At 50.7% G+C, this 20,820-nt stretch overlaps 2 protein-coding genes across 4 annotated transcripts in view; one reads left to right on the top strand and one right to left on the bottom strand.

The window, feature by feature from the left end:
- Positions 1-657: 657 nt before the first annotated feature.
- On the bottom strand, positions 658-15,737 carry LOC131708137 (platelet-activating factor acetylhydrolase IB subunit alpha2-like). Of its 3 annotated transcripts, none has more exons than XM_059010385.1 (6): positions 15,389-15,737; positions 12,545-12,639; positions 10,264-10,353; positions 7,812-7,928; positions 4,708-4,830; positions 658-4,067 (listed from the first exon to the last, which is right to left on the bottom strand). In XM_059010385.1, the coding sequence occupies exons 2-6, from the start codon at positions 12,623-12,625 to the stop codon at positions 3,789-3,791; spliced, it is 690 nt and encodes a 229-aa protein (XP_058866368.1). In that variant the 5' UTR covers positions 12,626-12,639; positions 15,389-15,737; the 3' UTR covers positions 658-3,788. The 3 variants fall into 3 exon arrangements, with proteins under 3 accessions (XP_058866368.1, XP_058866369.1, XP_058866370.1); XM_059010386.1 differs by having other exon boundaries at positions 12,545-12,645; XM_059010387.1 differs by lacking the exon at positions 15,389-15,737 and having other exon boundaries at positions 7,760-7,928; positions 12,545-12,644.
- A 1,447-nt stretch (positions 15,738-17,184) lies between these two features.
- LOC117970149 (serine/threonine-protein kinase SIK3-like) overlaps positions 17,185-20,820 on the top strand; it is a 64,603-nt gene continuing 60,967 nt past the window's right edge. Inside the window, exon 1 of the mRNA XM_059010067.1 lies at positions 17,185-17,553. Within this exon, the coding sequence (XP_058866050.1) occupies positions 17,266-17,553 (288 nt within the window). The 5' untranslated portion in view covers positions 17,185-17,265. The remainder of the gene's footprint in view (positions 17,554-20,820) is intronic.

Genomic DNA, 20,820 nt, shown 5'->3' on the forward strand with positions numbered 1-20,820 from the left:
GTGAAATTTAGGCTGCCCGCCCCACGTCTCTGTACTGTAGTTCAGTGTTGTGTCTGATTCCTCAAACAGTTTGTGTCGCACACTTCTGAGAACAAGGAGAGCAGGCCTGCCAGGGAGCCACAGTCTCTCTCCTGTCTTGTTCATTGTGGGAAGCTATGCAAAGCACTACTGTGGGGCTTCAGGTTTTCCCATACCACTGAGAATGCAAAGGAAGTTACAACAGCTTGAAATACAGAGTTTCAACAGATACACATGAGGTACTGAATGAAAGAACGGTGGATTCATGTCTTGCACAATCCCGCTGTGGGGAATTCCATCACGTCAGCGTTCAGGCTAGTGAGAGTGTGTCAGTGAAGGGTGAGACTGTCAGAGGACCAGAGCGAGAGAAGGTATGTGTCTCAGAGGAAGTGCCTGGGAGCAGAGGTCAGGGGCTGACTCACTCCCCCTGTCCAGGAGAGCTGTGGGTTAATTCTACACCACTTACACTGAGTTAAGTGAGAAGTGACACTAGTGTTACACCTTTGTGACTGACAGATCGCGGTTGGGTGTAGTTCGACAAAGAAAACAATCAACAGATGAAGGATCCATTGAGTCATACAAGAGTCCTGCTGTTCTATAGCAGGATAAATACATTAAAAAAGAGACAAAACACACAGATCCTGTTCCACTGGTTCTTGTTTTTATTTGAATACTCTGCTACGACAAACCCAGGCAGCACACACAGACTCTGGGTGATTAGAAAGTCAGTTTAACACATCAGCTCACCCTGTCATTGATGTGGTAACCTTACTCTCGAATCACCTGTACATTCAGACGGGGATGTGTAGAATTAAATCTACGCAAGGCTTAAACTACACAAGCAGGTACCCAGGATGCAGCGCTCTCCTCCTCTCAGCCAGCCTTGTGGGGAGAGACACTGCAAGCACCCAGACCCCCAGACTCGCCTGCGTGGGGACAGACTGGGTACGTTTCCAATCGATGAATACAGGGGAAGAAAGCAGAGTGCAGGCAGACTGCTGTCTCCCTGTAACAGTTCATCTCTCTGCTCTCTCTCACAACCTCTGCTGTCTCCCTGTAACAGTTCATCTCTCTGCTCTCTCTCACACACTCTGCTGTCTCCCTGTAACAGTTCATCGCTCTGTCTCTGTCTCTCACACTCTGCTGTCTCCCTGTAACAGTTCCTCTCTCTGTCTCTGTCTCTCTCTCACACACACTCTGCTGTCTCCCTGTAACAGTTCATCTCTCTGTCTCTGTCTCTCTCTCTCACACACTCTGCTGTCTCCCTGTAACAGTTCCTCTCTCTGCCTCTGTCTCTCTCTCTCTCACACTCTGCTGTCTCCCTGTAACAGTTCCTCTCTCTGTCTGTCTCTCTCTCACACACACTCTGCTGTCTCCCTGTAAGTTCCCCTCTCCTGGTCCATGCTAAGCTGTTGCGTCACTCTATCACACAGGAATATAATTCAATGATGCAGATATTCTGTATGGTTAGTGTACATGTGTAACCCTTTTATGACACAATAACAATATTAGTAATACTTTCTAAACACAGAAAGACTCAGTCGAGGATCAGTAGTGCACACGTCTCAGCATCGTGACTGAAAAGCCAAAACATTCCACATCAGAGTTTTGCATAATCTAACGAGCTGTCTATCACTATTAATGACGATCATTTTGATCTCACAACACAGTCTACAAAGACAGTAGTATTATCAGCCTGCATCACGTTTCAAATGGTGCTGTGCACTGTGGACTGAGGTACAGGTTATAGTAAAGCAGTGAGGCTAGCCCATTCCCCAGTCACGCAGAGCTGGGTCTGTTACAGGGGGGAGCAGCAGGGGGGCGCTGTGTCTCAGTAAACGATGCACAGAGCATCAGCTACAAAACTTCTTTAATTAGTGAAGCTCAGAGACCCAGACACTCCCTGCCCCTGTTCTGCTGTAGTCACCAGGGAGCCCCTGTTCTGCTGTAGTCATGAGGGAGACCCTGTTCTGCTGTAGTCACCGGGGAGCCCCTGTTCTGCTGTAGTCATGAGGGAGACCCTGTTCTGCTGTAATCACCGGGGAGCCCCTGTTCTGCTGTAGTCATGAGGGAGACCCTGTTCTGCTGTAGTCACCGGGGAGCCCCTGTTCTGCTGTAGGGGAGCCCCTGTTCTGCTGTAGTCACCGGGGAGTCCCTGTTCTGCTGTAGGGGAGCCCCTGTTCTGCTGTAGTCACCGGGGAGCCCCTGTTCTGCTGTAGTCACCGGGGAGCCCCTGTTCTGCTGTAATCACCGGGGAGCCCCTGTTCTGCTGTAGTCACCGGGGAGCCCCTGTTCTGCTGTAGGGGAGCCCGTTCTGCTGTAGTCACCGGGGAGCCCCTGTTCTGCTGTAGTCACCGGGGAGCCCCTGTTCTGCTGTAGTCACCGGGGAGCCCCTGTTCTGCTGTAGTCACCGGGGAGCCCCTGTTCTGCTGTAATCACCGGGGAGCCCCTGTTCTGCTGTAGTCAACGGGGAGCCCCTGTTCTGCTGTAGTCACCGGGGAACGGGACCCACATTTTCTGGTTAGGAACAGTACGAGTAACAACAGCTAGCTCTCTAGAAGAACAGAGCGCTGAGATGAAGATTAACTCGACAGCACTGGCATGAGAGAGACGAGAGGGCGAGGAAAGCAGATCTGTTCTGGCACAGAGGATTCTCAATGAACAAGGAGTCGCCTGCAGAGCCCGAGGCAGAATTATGCTGAGCGGGAGAGAGGGTCAACACCTCAGATCAGGGGGTCAATGTACAGTGTGTGAGCTAAAATATACAATCAAGGGGGTCAATATCAACAACCAGAGACTGGGGAGGGGGAGCAGGCAGACAGCAAGTGCACAGGGAGACTCAATATTTACAAACTGTAACTGGGAACCAGTCACAAGCTCCAGTTAGTGTCCAGAAAAGTTACTGGCCGGTCAGGAATACAACATCTACACTTCAGGGGTCCATATGGAGTCAATACCAAGCGAGCAGGGAGGGAGTCAATATGTACAATGCAGTGACACAGGTGTCAATAACTATTAGTTGGGATTGGAATGGGTCAAATTGTCTAGTTAGAGACTTGGACAGGATTGCGACAGCTGAATTAACAAGAGTGTCTAAATAAGAAGCTCCATACGATCTCCCATCTCTCCTACAGCTCAGCACAACTCTCAGGACCAGGGTTAGAATGATTTATCACATCAAAAATAAAAACAGAAGAAAATCATTATCCTGATAATACAATCATTATTTCAGATGTACAAATCCTGAAAGGAATAACAGAGAGCTTTGGAATGCTGCGAGGGCGGGGCGCTGTGCTGCTGTTCCAGGGGGAGGCGGGGCTCCTCCCCCAGAGAGCTCATTCTGAACTGAAGAAGCAGGTGCACATTCAGAGGAGGTTCAAGTGCCCCTCCCTCCTAAAAAAATGTTCCCCAACTGCTTCAGTTCACAACGAACCTGGCAATGCGGCCCAGGGGAGAATATAGCGTGTCGCACCAGTGAGGGTACAAGAATGAGGGGCAGCACCTCTCCACCAATCAGAGCAGAGGCCAGAGGGAGCCTCTCCTCCAATGAGACTGGTATCAGTGGAGGGCGGATCTCATTTGGTATTTGCTTCATAGACTAGAGGAGGTCCTAAATATTCTAGAGTTTCTTTTGTGTTTGCTACCCAATTAATACACAACACTGACTCTCCATTGCAGCCACAACTGTGTTAGCTAATCATGTAACCTCCTCTATCCTACAAACTAAGCTCCGATCCAATCCTTGAAGGGGCGTGTCTCCCCTGCTCCAATCAGGCGAGGATGGGCCGGCTCTCCTCGGGGGTCTCTTCCAGTAGCTGCAGCAGCAGGTCGTGCAGGGGCTTGGCGATGGCGGCGTAGCCCGCGGGGGTGAGGTGCAGGAAGTCGAACATGTCGTGGGTGGAGATCGTGCCGTCGGACTGCACGTACCCGGAGCCCACGTCCAGGAACTGCACGCTGCCCAGGCGCGGCAGGGAGGCGCGCAGCACACGGTTCACCTCCGCGTTCTTCTCTCTCAGGGGGTTCGGCCGCTCCCCGCGGGGCAGCAATCCCTAAAGAGAGAGAGCGAGGGAGAGGGAGAGAGAGAGATCGAGAGAGAGGGGGAGAGCGCGTGAGGGGGAGAGAGAGAGAGCGAGGGAGAGAGAGACAGAGAGAGAGAGAGGGGGAGAGCGCGCGAGGGGGAGAGAGAGAGAGCGAGGGAGAGAGAGACAGAGAGAGAGAGAGAGAGAGAGAATCACACTGAAGCACAACCTCACACTCAGGACACCATGCCCAGATCACCTGCAGCTTTATCTTCTAGCCAGCTATCTTCAGAACAGTTCAGTGAAATCTACTGTAGGTAAATATCCTCTAAACATGAAGTCACAGTCCCCATAGTGGAAAGTGAGTAAGATAGCACTGTTAGAGAACAGGATAGGTGAGTAGTGCAACACTGTGCCCTCTAGTGTAGAGTGAGCAACACTGCACCATAAGTGAATGGGCCTGGTACTAAACTTCGGTCTCTATAGACAGGTCAGTCTGCATACACAGCGGTCTCTATAGACAGGTCAGTCTGCATACACAGCGGTCTCTATAGACAGGTCAGTCTGCATACACAGCGGTCTCTATAGACAAGTCAGTCTGCATACACAGCGGTCTCTATAGACAGGTCAGTCTGCATACACAGCGGTCTCTATAGACTGGTTTCCTCACCAGCACGACCACTTTCGCTTGCGGCTGGCATGTGTTGATCAGGTGTACGATGGCCTGGATCCCCCCGGCAATCTGCTCCACCGTGTGCTCGTGATTATTGGTTCCTACCCAGACTACCACCACCTGGGGACAAAGAAAACAGCAACACCAGCATGACTCTGTGTGTCCCCTTGTTCATCTTACTCTCCAGAAGCAGGGGCTGGAGAACCCCGCTCTGCAAATCTGTCACTCTCCAGGAGAGGGGCTGGAGAACCCTGCTCTGCAAATCTGTCACTCTCCAGGAGAGGGGCTGGAGAACCCTGCTCTGCAAATCTGTCACTCTCCAGGAGAGGGGCTGGAGAACCCCGCTCTGCAAATCTGTCACTCTCCAGGAGAGGGGCTGGAGAACCCTGCTCTGCAAATCTGTCACTCTCCAGGAGAGGGGCTGGAGAACCCTGCTCTGCAAATCTGTCACTCTCCAGGAGAGGGGCTGGACAACCCCGCTCTGCAAATCTGTCACTCTCCAGGAGAGGGGCTGGAGAACCCCGCTCTGCAAATCTGTCACTCTCCAGGAGAGGGGCTGGAGAACCCTGCTCTGCAAATCTGTCACTCTCCAGGAGAGGGGCTGGAGAACCCTGCTCTGCAAATCTGTCACTCTCCAGGAGAGGGGCTGGAGAACCCTGCTCTGCAAATCTGTCACTCTCCAGGAGAGGGGCTGGAGAACCCCGCTCTGCAAATCTGTCACTCTCCAGGAGAGGGGCTGGAGAACCCCGCTCTGCAAATCTGTCACTCTCCAGGAGAGGGGCTGGAGAACCCTGCTCTGCAAATCTGTCACTCTCCAGGAGCGGGGCTGGAGAACCCTGCTCTGCAAATCTGTCATAGACAAGCCAGCTCAAAGTCATGTCTTTAATGTGTGAGTCTCTCTCTCTCTCTGTGTCTGTGTACTGGGCTTGGTTATACTATCTGCCCCACTCGTACGGCAAGCCATCGGGGTCACAAACGTATTGACACAACGTGTAAGAAGGTGACCAATGAGAAGCGGTGTTTCTCAACGTGTAAAGAAGACTGGGATCAGGCTACGCGTCCTAAAACAATAGCAAACGCCAAAAGAGCCATAATGTCAAAACCCAACGCGTAATGGAATGTGTGCTACACATAGCATAAACAGCCAATGGGGGGACAGTATCGCTTAGGGGGCGGAATGACTCACGCGACAGCCAATCAAGGCTTTTTTTACTTTGTAGATAAGGTCATGAACCCGTCTCATGCATAAAATAGGCCTGATTTACAAATTAATTCATGATATTGCAACCTAAATGGAGTCAGAAATGTACTGGAACAACATTATTTTAAAATAATCCTGATTAGAAAGATTCATCTGCTTGGGATATTTTTACAAAAAAGGAATCATGAAATTAAAAATAAACCTTGTCATCTTCTTCAATATAAAGTCTAAGACAAGATTTAAACTCCAGGAATATCACTACACTAGGTCACTATTTAAAGCGACAGTCTGGATGTGAGCAATCTCACGTGGAATGTGAATAATATAACAGACACACATTACAATTGAAAAAATAATAATATAGTCCAACTCATACTACAGCTGGTGACGTACAGTGTTAACTGATACAGTAAGATGTTAGCCCGCTCCTTCTCCACCCTCGCTCCGCAGTGGTGGAATGACCTTCCTACAGATGTCAGGACTGCCCAGTCCCTGACCACATTCTGGCGCCTCCTTAAGACTCACCTCTTCAAACAGCACCTGTAGAACTCCTCTGTTTGTATCCTGGGACACTATCACCCTTCATTTAAATGTGCTTTATTTTGCTCTTATCTGCCCCCTATTTTACTGCATTTAATCCTGTACTTCAGAATACTGTAATCTGCCAAGTGTTTAACCTGTAGTATTTTGTATTTAATCACATCCTGATGTAACTATCACTATTTAATCATATCCTGATGTAACTATCACTATTATCTGCTGTATTATTGAATTGTGGTTTGTCACACTTGTACTTTGCTTGAACAAAAGTTATTGTATTTCTTGCTCTTATTGTATTAGTTGTATTGTAACACTTGAAATGTATTTGCTTACGATTGTAAGTCGCCCTGGATAAGGGCGTCTGCTAAGAAATAAATAATAATAATAATAATGTTGTACAAGGAGGAACAGCTCCCTGAAACAGCTGGAATATAAAACCTGAAGTTCTAGCACCGGTGAGGGGCACTGATTCTTTCTGATGGGGGGGGGGGGGGGGTCAGCCAGGCGGAACACCAGAAGGGAAACGCGCTAGACCGCAGTGTTACATCGGTGAATGAACTTCGTTTTATTAAATACAGGTGGTAAGCATACTTGGCAGATCTACCACGTCAGCCTCCACTCCAAACAAACCCAGGTTCACATCACACTGGACAAGTCAATCTCTGGAACCATGAAATCAGGAACATTTATACCAGGTGCTCAGAGTCTCCAAAATCAATCAATTTACACGCATGGGAGCTGCAAACTGGAGAGCATTAACTAACAGGAAATAATGTGCCAAAATAAACGTGCTTAAGTGATCAAATAAAAAAAAAAAAATACATTCAAAAATATCTTAACCTGACTTAGAATGAGAATTATCAATCCGAACGGATAAGATGCATATAGATACACGCACACGCATGTTATATATTTTCTGTTTATGAAGTCAATCTTGTTACTCTGTGAGCAGGTCACTGTTTTGAGTATTTATTATGCTGCCTATAAGAGCAGCCGGGATTGGCTGTGGCTGAAATTCCACAATGCATTGTGGGCAGGGTTACAAAGTACCATGTGATTTAAAAACGACACACTGATTGGCTGTGCCAACGCGTTGAATCAAATCGTCAGGGCCCTCTTGGCATAACATGTAAAATTTGTTACATGTTAGTACGAAATCCACTACGCGCTGCATTTTAAAATACGCGTTGTGCAACAGTCACGTGATGACAATGCTCCCCTTTCATTGGCACTTTCGTAACACGTTGTGTCAATACGTTTGTGGCCCCGATGGCTTGCCGTACACTCAGGACACCATTCTCAAATCACCTGCAGCTTCCAAGTCGGTATCTTTGTAACAGGGTGCTCCCTCTCCCAGTACCTTGGGTGTGATGTTCTCCAGCTCTCCGTTCTGCAGCCTCCACAGCACGTGGCTCGTGGTGTCGCCTCCAATCCCGAAGCTGAGCGCGTGGAGCGGAGAGAAGAGCTCCTGCCAGACCTGGGCACAGCAAACCAGCAGCAGAGAGTTTATCAGAAAACCAAGCGAAGCGAAGCAAAGCAAACAAGACCAGAACTACCAGGCTAGGAGAGCATGACACCCCCCCCAAACACACAGAGAGCATGACACCCCCCAAACACACAGAGAGCATGACACCCCCCCAAACACACAGAGAGCATGACACCCCCCCAAACACACAGAGAGCATGACACCCCCCCAAACACACAGAGAGCATGACACCCCCCCCAAACACACAGAGAGCATGACACCCCCCAAACACACAGAGAGCATGACACCCCCCAAACACACAGAGAGCATGACACTCCCCAAACACACAGAGAGCATGACACCCCCCAAACACACAGAGAGCATGACACTCCCCAAACACACAGAGAGCATGACACTCCCCCAAACACACAGAGAGCATGACACCCCCCAAACACACAGAGAGCATGACACTCCCCAAACACACAGAGAGCATGACACCCCCCAAACACACAGAGAGCATGACACCCCCCAAACACACAGAGAGCATCACACCCCCCAAACACACAGAGAGCATGACACCCCCCCCCAAACACACAGAGAGCATGACACCCCCCAAACACACAGAGAGCATCACACCCCCCCAAACACACAGAGAGCATGACACCCCCCAAACACACAGAGAGCATGACACCCCCCCAAACACACAGAGAGCATGACACCCCCCCAAACACACAGAGAGCATGACACCCCCCAAACACACAGAGAGCATGACACCCCCCAAACACACAGAGAGCATCACACCCCCCCAAACACACAGAGAGCATGACACCCCCCAAACACACAGAAAGCATGACACCCCCCAAACACACGAGAGCCTCACACCCCCCCAAACACACAGAGAGCATGACACCCCCCAAACACACAGAGAGCATGACACCCCCCAAACACACGAGAGCATCACACCCCCCCAAACACACAGAGAGCATGACACCCCCCAAACACACAGAGAGCATGACACCCCCCCAAACACACAGAGAGCATGACACCCCCCCCCAAACACACAGAGAGCATGACACCCCCCAAACACACAGAGAGCATGACACCCCCCAAACACACAGAGAGCATCACACCCCCCCAAACACACAGAGAGCATGACACCCCCCAAACACACAGAGAGCATGACACCCCCCAAACACACAGAGAGCATCACACCCCCCCAAACACACAGAGAGCATGACACCCCCCAAACACACAGAGAGCATGACACCCCCCAAACACACGAGAGCATCACACCCCCCCAAACACACAGAGAGCATGACACCCCCCAAACACACAGAGAGCATGACACCCCCCAAACACACAGAGAGCATGACACCCCCCCAAACACACAGAGAGCATGACACCCCCAAACACACAGACAGCAAGACACCCCCCAAACACACAGAGAGCATGACACCCCCCAAACACACAGAGAGCATCACACCCCCCCAAACACACAGAGAGCATCACACCCCCCAAACACACAGAGAGAGCATGACACCCCCCAAACACACAAAGAGCATGACACCCCCCAAACACACAGAGAGCATGACACCCCCCCAAACACACAGAGAGCATGACACCCCCCAAACACACAGAGAGCATGACACCCCCCAAACACACAGAGAGCATGACACCCCCCAAACACACAGAGAGCATGACACCCCCCCAAACACACAGAGAGCATGACACCCCCCCAAACACACAGAGAGCATGACACCCCCCAAACACACAAAGAGCATCACACCCCCCAAACACACAGAGAGAGCATGACACCCCCCAAACACACAGAGAGCACGACACCCCCCAAACACATAGAGAAAGCATGACACCCCCCAAACACACAGAGAGCATGACACCCCCCCAAACACACAGAGAGCATGACACCCCCCAAACACACAGAGAGCATGACACCCCCCCAAACACACAGAGAGCATGACACCCCCCAAACACACAAAGAGCATCACACCCCCCAAACACACAGAGAGCATGACACCCCCCAAACACACAGAGAAAGCATGACACCCCCCAAACACACAGAGAGCATGACACCCCCCAAACACACAGAGAAAGCATGACACCCCCCAAACACACAGAGAGCATGACACCCCCCCCAAACACACAGAGAGCATGACACCCCCCCAAACACACAGAGAGCATCACACCCCCCAAACACACACAGAGAGCATGACACCCCCCAAACACACACAGAGAGCATGACACCCCCCAAACACACACAGAGAGCATGACACTCACACACAAGGGAGGTCTGCACAGTGATCGTCCCGCACCAGACACTCACACTCACCTCGTACTGGTGTAGCAGCTGCACCATGGAGTCCCCCACAAACAGAACATCGGGCTCCTTGTCTTTGCACTCGAGAACGAAGCGGGTGTGCTGCCAAACACAAGCAGAGTCACACACTACCCAGCTCGGAGCTGTGTGATTACAACACAACACAACACAAGCAGAGTCACACACTACCCAGCTCGGAGCTGTGTGATTACAACACAACACAACACAAGCAGAGTCACACACTACCCAGCTCGGAGCTGTGTGATTACAACACAACACAAGCAGAGTCACACACTACCCAGCTCGGAGCTGTGTGATTACAACACAACACAACACAAGCAGAGTCACACACTACCCAGCTCGGAGCTGTGTGATTACAACACAACACAACACAAGCAGAGTCACACACTACCCAGCTCGGAGCTGTGTGATTACAACACAACACAAGCAGAGTCACACACTACCCAGCTCGGAGCTGTGTGTTTACAACACAACACAACACAAGCAGAGTCACACACTACCCAGCTCGGAGCTGTGTGATTACAACACAACACAACACAAGCAGAGTCACACACTACCCAGCTCGGAGCTGTGTGATTACAACACAATACAACACAAGCAGAGTCACACACTACCCAGCTCGGAGCTGTGTGATTACAACACAACACAAGCAGAGTCACACACTACCCAGCTCGGAGCTGTGTGATTACAACACAACACAAGCAGAGTCACACACTACCCAGCTCGGAGCTGTGTGATTACAACACAACACAAGCAGAGTCACACACTACCCAGCTCGGAGCTGTGTGATTACAACACAACACAACACAAGCAGAGTCACACACTACCCAGCTCGGAGCTGTGTGATTACAACACAACACAACACAAGCAGAGTCACACACTACCCAGCTCGGAGCTGTGTGATTACAACACAACACAACACAAGCAGAGTCACACACTACCCAGCTTGGAGCTGTGTGATTACAACACAACACAACACAAGCAGAGTCACACACTACCCAGCTCGGAGCTGTGTGATTACAACACAACACAACACAAGCAGAGTCACACACTACCCAGCTCGGAGCTGTGTGATTACAACACAACACAACACAAGCAGAGTCACACACTACCCAGCTCGGAGCTGTGTGATTACAACACAACACAACACAAGCAGAGTCACACACTACCCAGCTCGGAGCTGTGTGATTACAACACAACACAACACAAGCAGAGTCACACACTACCCAGCTCGGAGCTGTGTGATTACAACACAACACAAGCAGAGTCACACACTACCCAGCTCGGAGCTGTGTGATTACAACACAACACAACACAAGGCAAGCAGAGTCACACACTACCCAGCTCGGAGCTGTGTGATTACAACACAACACAAGGCAAGCAGAGTCACACACTACCCAGCTCGGAGCTGTGTGATTACAACACAACACAAGCAGAGTCACACACTACCCAGCTCGGAGCTGTGTGATTACAACACAACACAACACAAGCAGAGTCACACACTACCCAGCTCGGAGCTGTGTGATTACAACACAACACAAGCAGAGTCACACACTACCCAGCTCGGAGCTGTGTGATTACAACACAACACAACACAAGCAGAGTCACACACTACCCAGCTCGGAGCTGTGTGATTACAACACAACACAACACAAGCAGAGTCACACACTACCCAGCTCGGAGCTGTGTGATTACAACACAACACAACACAAGCAGAGTCACACACTACCCAGCTCGGAGCTGTGTGATTACAACACAATACAACACAAGCAGAGTCACACACTACCCAGCTCGGAGCTGTGTGATTACAACACAACACAACACAAGCAGAGTCACACACTACCCAGCTCGGAGCTGTGTGATTACAACACAACACAACACAAGCAGAGTCACACACTACCCAGCTCGGAGCTGTGTGATTACAACACAACACAACACAAGCAGAGTCACACACTACCCAGCTCGGAGCTGTGTGATTACAACACAACACAACACAAGCAGAGTCACACACTACCCAGCTCGGAGCTGTGTGATTACAACACAACACAACACAAGCAGAGTCACACACTACCCAGCTCGGAGCTGTGTGATTACAACACAACACAACACAAGCAGAGTCACACACTACCCAGCTCGGAGCTGTGTGATTACAACACAACACAACACAAGCACAGTCACACACTACCCAGCTCTGAGCTGTGTGTTTACAACACAACACAACACAACACAACACAGTCCCACACACCCAGCTCTGAGCTGTGTCTCGCCTCACCTGTGACATCCACCGGTCGTCCCCCTGCACGTCCTGCACTGGGCTGGGCACTGCGGCCGGGTTTGAGTCTCCCACACTCATCCTCACCGGAGCTGCTGAGACTCAAGAGAGAAACACGACACGCAGGTCAGAGTGCTGTCCTCCAATGAAACACCATCTCAGCACTGACACGGCGTCCGACACGACACTGCACTGCACAGCACAGCACTGCACTGCACAGCACAGCACAGCACTGCACAGCACAGCACAGCACAGCACAGCACTGCACTGCTCTCCTGAGACAGACGTTTCCTCACAATCCTTTCATTTTAAATCATGCATTTCTTTTTTTGCGTGCTTGAACACACGGCAGGTGGATCTTTAATCAGTGTGAAATATTAAAGTATTTAAAACGATCTAGATTAAAGGGACGATTGCTTAACTGTGTCTTATTACCAACGTATTCGTATTGCAAGATGTAGTGTAAAATACTAGAACGATAATTCACACGGTCCGCTTCAAAGAAACACAATGTGAGGAAACGGCTAGTCACTCGAGCTAGCTTGTGCTTTGATGTTTGTATACTGTTTCGATGTCTAAACAGTTTATAATCCCAAAGTTTCCATTTAAACCCTGGCGATGAATAAAATGAATAGCTATTGCATATCTGAAGTGTAAAGTCATTTTACAAAAATGTGCTTTTATACCAGGTTGCGACCCCCCACCACAAAAGAAAAACGATGTGTAAAAAGACGAAGTTAAATGTTGTTTCATTTATTCCCAAAATAAATAGTACATAACGCTGACACTGCATTTTATCTATTTATTTATTTTTTCATTCCTTGGCATTGCCGTTTCTTCACAGTAAACACTGGCCGGACATGTTTTCATAAACTAACATGAGGTTTACTTGTGCCTTTTAGAACAAGCAAACAAACTGAAATTTAACCTGAAACACTTAAAGTGGAAAAAACTCACAGTTTTGGTTCTCGTTTATTACATTCCACATAACAGAAAGTCGCAACAATATATAATCTATACAAGTATCACTACACAACATGTTCAGGAAGCTGGGCACTGTTTAAGCGAGGCATTTCAGAATGACGTGCTTGTCTTTTTTCTGTCCTGTGAGATTCTGGCTCGCTCTAAAGCAGCACAACGCTTTTTTGACCCCGATGGCTTTCCGTAGAGATCGCTGTGCGTGCGCTCGCATCATCTGCTTTCTTTACTCTTTGCTGTCTAAAAACTTAAACAGAGGCTCAAGAGCTGCTGTGGTGCTCCTGTGTTCTTTATAGATGTTAAATCTCACATATAACACAGAGCGCTTTTTCACTGGACATTTTTTGTCGCGCAAATTCTGGAGAGGCGGTAAATGTGGGCAAGTTATTTTTAATTTTTTAATTTAGTTGTTGCCAATTATTATTTTTTATTATTATTTTCTCCCAATTTAGAATGTCCAATTATTTTATTTTTATGCTCAGCTCACCGCTACCACCCCTGCGCTGACTTGGGAGGGTGAAGATGAACACACGCTGTCCTCCGAAGCGTGTGCCGTCAGCCGCCCGCTTCTTTACACTCTGCAGACTCACCGTGCAGCCGCCTCAGAGCTGCAGCGCGGAGGACAACGCAGCTCTGGGCAGCTTACAGGCAAACCAGCAAGGTATTTTTGTCATTTGTAGCAAATACGGACATCTGATTTTTGTATCCGAACATATGTCAAAAAATATTAGTTTGAATATTCTGATATTTGTCCCTGCTCTTCACAGAACCCCTCTAGTGACGAGGGAACACTGTGCAGCTTTATAACCTGGCTCCCTGCTCTTCACAGAACCCCTCTAGTGACGAGGGAACACTGTGCAGCTTTATAACCTGGCTCCCTGCTCTTCACAGAACCCCTCTAGTGACGAGGCAACACTGTGCAGCTTTATAACCTGGCTCCCTGCTCTTCACAGAACCCCTCTAGTGACGAGGCAACACTGTGCAGCTTTATAACCTGGCTCCCTGCTCTTCACAGAACCCCTCTAGTGACGAGGCAACACTGTGCAGCTTTATAACCTGGCTCCCCGCTCTTCACAGAACCCCTCTAGTGACGAGGCAACACTGTGCAGCTTTATAACCTGGCTCCCTGCTCTTCACAGAACCCGACCCCCAGGTGACTTGACACAGAAATACATTCAGGAGAGGGGTCCTTCCTCACGGACCTGCGACCCTCTCATCGGACAGTAACGTGGCGGTCTGTCTCAAATCTCATACCACGATGTTAATGACTAGCGATGTACCGTTTCTGTGAATACTTTTAATGAAATGTGACTAAAGGCTGCTGCTGTGCAGTGTGCACCTATAAACGCGGATCTTTAACAAAAATGGGAATATGATATTAATAACTAATATTAAGAATTCGGAACGCCCATTGTTCCAGAATATTCTAATCCCTGAAGCCCAGACAACAAGGAACACGAGGCCAGCGTAATGCTATATAAAAACAAGCCCGGTTTAACAATACGCAACATTTCATAATTACTTCTTGAGCCAGTCTCCCCGCCACACACACACACACACACACACACACACACACACACACACACACACACTGACACACACACAAGCCGCGGTGCTGTGTCTCTCTTGTGTGCTACGGTGTGTTGACAGCAGCATTACAATGACTGTGCATGCTAGTGACAGCATCACTGCACGGCACGGCACGGCACGATGTTGAGGAGGATGATGCTCACACACACTGCAGCAGTCCCCCGCCCATACAGAGCCTCGCTTTGCGCGCTAACCGTGCCAGGTCCCGTCCACACGTCCACAAGGACGGAGCCTGGAGGGGCTACCTTGCGAGAGACAACACACGCCCTCGATTACCTGATGGCACCCTGGCAGATTCCCGTGCACGGGTCAACACCCCGCTGTGTCGGTCGGTCTGTCTGTCTGCTCCGATGGTGCTGATGATGTCTCGGGTCAGCAGCGCTCTCCTTTGTCGTTTTGGGGGGGCGAGGTACTTGCTCGTCCCCGGTTCTTGGTGCTCCGGTGCTGGTGGATCGCTGATTCGGGTTCCCCGGACAGATCGGCGCCTCCCAGTCCTCAACACAATGTTGCAGCTTCTGTGTTTTTTTTCCAAGAGCTGCAGCCCTCCACTTCCGCTTCCACAACTCAATCACACGCATCCCGGAGGAAGTCCCGCCTCCCGTGTGCTCAAAGTCGCAGCTGACCGTCAAAAGCCGTTTTGCAGATAATTAAGAGAAATGTCACTGCACATTTAAACTGGTTTAAGAAGGCTGTCACCTATCTACACACCGGGAGAAAGGCATGACGTGTATATAAGACAGGCAGATACAGTTTGAAATCTTATTTTAAATCTGTTATGTATTTTTTAAGTGAATGTTTCCAAACTGAGCATAAAGCGCAATGCAGAGTGTGCGGTGCTTGGATCACAGCATTGTTAGAGACAGCTGACTATACTGTCGTACAGGTCGCAGTAAAGACTGTAGTACGGGGTTGCATGATTTTCCATTATCCTGGCACTGTATTTATAACGCGCGTCTCTCGAGGCGACCACAAGGTGACGGTGTTCAGCACAGCTGCGGCTTCCAGGCGTCGGGTCCGGTCCGGTCCGGTCCGGTCCGCCATTGCTTGTGTGGCTTAATTACGCTATATCTATTACAGTGGTGAGCTCCCAGAATCCCAGTCCGTCGAAACTGCGACATCCACTTCAGATAGGCTGGAAATACTGTAGGGTGCTTCATATTCACTCAGTCATTGTAAACAAGTGCCCCGTGTGACGTTACAGTATGGGTCTGAAGCTCATAGATGCGCTTTATGAAGTATACAGTATGATGCGACCCTCCAAGCTATCCCTGTCCAGCCTCGACTATAACCCTGTCCGGATGGTGGTTATTACATTCCTCTTTCACAGTGCCCTGCTCTGCCCCATGGTAAAGACACACACAGTGCAGCAAAGCATGTACAATATGGTCAATTTATACAAACACACACGTGTAAGTCCTGTGATACCCGTGCTGTGAGGACGGCAGTGGGCATTTGATTTTGTTGTTTTGATGTCCCATTTTTAAACGCAGACACAAAGGCACGTGTTTCCACAACACCGACGTCAGAAAAGTCGATTATGAACAACCAACAAACACAACAGTCCCAGCATGCACACGCATTTCGAGTAAGTGGAAAAGACGCGCACACGAGAGTAACTGATTTGGTGCAAATGTGTGGTTTATTTGTGCATGTTGTATTGCGGCTTTTAAAAAATAAATAAATTAAAATTATTAAACAAGAACGTGTTTTACGTATGCATGTATTTAAAGTGTGCTCGTTCTGGGAGCGTGTTCCCTCAGTTTTCAGCATTCCCTACAGAAGAGGGCACTCGAGGTCTGTGGAGCCCTATGCGCGCTCCCGAGGCTTGGTGAGAGAGAGATGGAGAGAGAGATGGAGAGGGAGAGAGAGAGAGAGAGATGGAGAGGGGGAGAGAGAGAGAGAGAGAGAGAGAAGCGGAGGAGGCGATGGCGTATGAGAGCTCGTTGTTTCGATCAAAGGCTTATTAGACTTTCTTACAGAAGCAAATCTCTGTTTCCAGGGTTACCTGCGGCAGCAGGATGAAGTCACCGCTACGCTATCCGTCGCTATAGTTACCCCGGGGAGGTGGACCTCGTGCGGCGTGACGCAGGTGGGGGCGTGCCCGTGCCGCGCGCTCCGCCTGGCCGCTTGTTTTCCAGCAGAGAGGCGAGAAGATGGCGGCCGTGTCGAGCGGCGGTGTAGCCGGATCTACTCCGGCCGGGATCAGTCACCCGAACCGAACCGCCCCGGCAGTGATGGTTAACCAGAACCGGGCTCCCCCTTCCAACAGGATCAACAACCACAACCGAGCCCCACAGACCGCCGGGATTAATAACCCCAGCCACCTTCCCCCGAGCCGGGCCCCGCTAGCCCGAGTTGGATACTATGAGATCGAGAGGACTATCGGCAAGGGGAACTTCGCAGTGGTCAAGCTGGCAACACACATGATTACCAAGGCCAAGGTAAGCGGGCGAGCCGGGCACTGCCATCGCCAGGGAGCTGAGCGCCGTTAGAGACCCGGGCACCGAGCGCTTATCTCGGGGGTGCACTGACTGAGAGAGTCGGGCCTGGGGGGGGGAGAGAGAGGGAGAGAGCGGCACTGATACTGTGGCAGGAGAACTCGCAGACAGCGCAGGGTAACTTTAATTTAACAGGGTGGGTGGAGGTAAACAAGACTGAGGACTGTCAACAGCGTGACAGTCGACTGGTACGGGCAGAATGGGTCTGCATTGCAACCGGAAAGACAAGATGCGCTCATAGCGGCACTGAACACGTCTAATACCGCGCAGGGAACTGCTTCTGATCCAGGGTACCGGTCTGTGTCGGGAGGAGACTGGGAGAGATGGGAAAGGGTTTGGACTCGGAGGTGACGAGCAGCAGAGCCACCCCATTGCCGTGTTATTGACTGAGTGTCTGGGTCATATTGATGAGCTGTTTGGTAAGCGGGCTGCCCGGAATCTCGTCCGTGGGAGATCAGTGTAGCTGTGCATGGTAAGTGAGTAGGTGTGGAGTGACGCTCAGTGCTGATGTCTATCCCCGATCATCAAGTTTGTTTCCTTGCTGTGTTGTATTACACTGTGCAATGCATCGTCCCTGGCTGCAGCCGTTCAGCAGTGGTGTTGCAGCGCTCTGTCTATTAGATTTTGTAATGCTATTAAAGTAAACGGTTGCGTGCTGATGGAGTTTATTGTGATGTCTGTCATTGGTCATACTTGAGTGGCGCCGCAGAGTATTGAATAGACATCCTCTGAATTTGGGGGAGTTTGGTTGGTGCAGTTAGCTTCCTCGTTCTCTGCTTCAGAAAGGTGCTTTTATTAATGTGTGTTTGCGCGGTTTGGAGTGCCTCGCTGGAAGCACAGGGGCAGCTGGCTCAGTTATATTGGGTTGCGGACGGTGTGGCCGGGTTCCAGTGAAAGCTGTGCAGGTGCTCTGCTGATAAGGGTTCGTGTTGTTGCTACTGGATGCCAGCGTTGCTATCTTCCTTACAGTAGCTGTTATCATTAGAAAGTTATTGTGTTTGTTTAATATTCGCATGGAAACTGTTTTTTGGAGTATGGCAGTTGTGTAAACAGGGTTTGAAGTGCAGAGGCAGGATAGCTCACTTCTCAGTAACCAGTTTGTTCAAAGTTATTGCACTGTTTGATTCTGTACTGTGTGGCTGCGTCGTGCGGGCTGCGCTCTGTTTTATTCGTGACTCTGCCGTGTGTCTGCGTCGTGCGGGCTGCGCTCTGTTTTATTCGTGACTCTGCTGCGTGTCTGCGTCGTGCGGGCTGCGCTCTGTTTTATTCGTGACTCTGCTGCGTGTCTGCGTCGTGCGGGCTGCGCTCTGTTTTATTCGTGACTCTGCTGTGTGTCTGGCGTTGTGCGGGCTGCGCTCTGTTTTATTCGTGACTCTGCTGCGTGTCTGCGTTGTGCGGGCTGCGCTCTGTTTTATTCGTGACTCTGCTGTGTGTCTGCGTTGTGCGGGCTGCGCTCTGTTTTATTCGTGACTCTGCTGTGTGTCTGCGTTGTGCGGGCTGCGCTCTGTTTTATTCGTGACTCTGCTGTGTGTCTGCGTTGTGCGGGCTGCGCTCTGTTTTATTCGTGACTCTGCTGTGTGCCTGCGTTGTGCGGGCTGCGCTCTGTTTTATTCGTGACTCTGCTGTGTGCCTGCGTTGTGCGGGCTGCGCTCTGTTTTATTCGTGACTCTGCTGCGTGTCTGCGTTGTGCGGGCTGCGCTCTGTTTTATTCGTGACTCTGCCGTGTGTCTGCGTCGTGCGGGCTGCGCTCTGTTTTATTCGTGACTCTGCCGTGTGTCTGCGTCGTGCGGGCTGCGCTCTGTTTTATTCGTGACTCTGCTGTGTGTCTGCGTCGTGCGGGCTGCGCTCTGTTTAATTCGTGACTCTGCTGCGTGTCTGCGTCGTGCGGGCTGCGCTCTGTTTTATTCGTGACTCTGCTGTGTGTCTGCGTCGTGCGGGCTGCGCTCTGTTTTATTCGTGACTCTGCTGTGTGTCTGCGTCGTGCGGGCTGCGCTCTGTTTTATTCGTGACTCTGCTGTGTGTCTGCGTCGTGCGGGCTGCGCTCTGTTTTATTCGTGACTCTGCTGCGTGTCTGCGTCGTGCGGGCTGCGCTCTGTTTTATTCGTGACTCTGCTGTGTGTCTGCGTCGTGCGGGCTGCGCTCTGTTTTATTCGTGACTCTGCTGTGTGCCTGCGTCGTGCGGGCTGCGCTCTGTTTTATTCGTGACTCTGCTGTGTGTCTGCGTCGTGCGGGCTGCGCTCTGTTTTATTCGTGACTCTGCTGTGTGTCTGCGTCGTGCGGGCTGCGCTCTGTTTTATTCGTGACTCTGCTGTGTGTCTGCGTTGTGCGGGCTGCGCTCTGTTTTATTCGTGACTCTGCTGTGTGGCTGCGTCGTGCGGGCTGCGCTCTGTTTTATTCGTGACTCTGCTGTGTGGCTGCGTCGTGCGGGCTGCGCTCTGTTTTATTCGTGACTCTGCTGTGTGTCTGCGTCGTGCGGGCTGCGCTCTGTTTTATTCGTGACTCGGCTGCGTCGTGCGGGCTGCGCTCTGTTTTATTCGTGACTCTGCTGTGTGTCTGCGTCGTGCGGGCTGCGCTCTGTTTTATTCGTGACTGCTGCGTGTCTGCGTCGTGCGGGCTGCGCTCTGTTTTATTCGTGACTCTGCTGTGTGTCTGCGTCGTGCGGGCTGCGCTCTGTTTTATTCGTGACTCTGCTGTGTGTCTGCGTCGTGCGGGCTGCGCTCTGTTTTATTCGTGACTCTGCTGTGTGCCTGCGTCGTGCGGGCTGCGCTCTGTTTTATTCGTGACTCTGCTGTGTGTCTGCGTCGTGCGGGCTGCGCTCTGTTTTATTCGTGACTCTGCTGTGTGTCTGCGTTGTGCGGGCTGCGCTCTGTTTTATTCGTGACTCTGCTGTGTGTCTGCGTTGTGCGGGCTGCGCTCTGTTTTATTCGTGACTCTGCTGTGTGTCTGCGTTGTGCGGGCTGCGCTCTGTTTTATTCGTGACTCTGCTGTGTGCCTGCGTCGTGCGGGCTGCGCTCTGTTTTATTCGTGACTCTGCTGTGTGTCTGCGTCGTGCGGGCTGCGCTCTGTTTTATTCGTGACTCTGCTGTGTGTCTGCGTTGTGCGGGCTGCGCTCTGTTTTATTCGTGACTCTGCTGTGTGTCTGCGTTGTGCGTGCTGCGCTCTGTTTTATTCGTGACTCTGCTGTGTGTCTGCGTTGTGCGGGCTGCGCTC

This window comes from Acipenser ruthenus, chromosome 40, assembly GCF_902713425.1.
Source record: "Acipenser ruthenus chromosome 40, fAciRut3.2 maternal haplotype, whole genome shotgun sequence".
NCBI lineage: Eukaryota > Metazoa > Chordata > Actinopteri > Acipenseriformes > Acipenseridae > Acipenser > Acipenser ruthenus.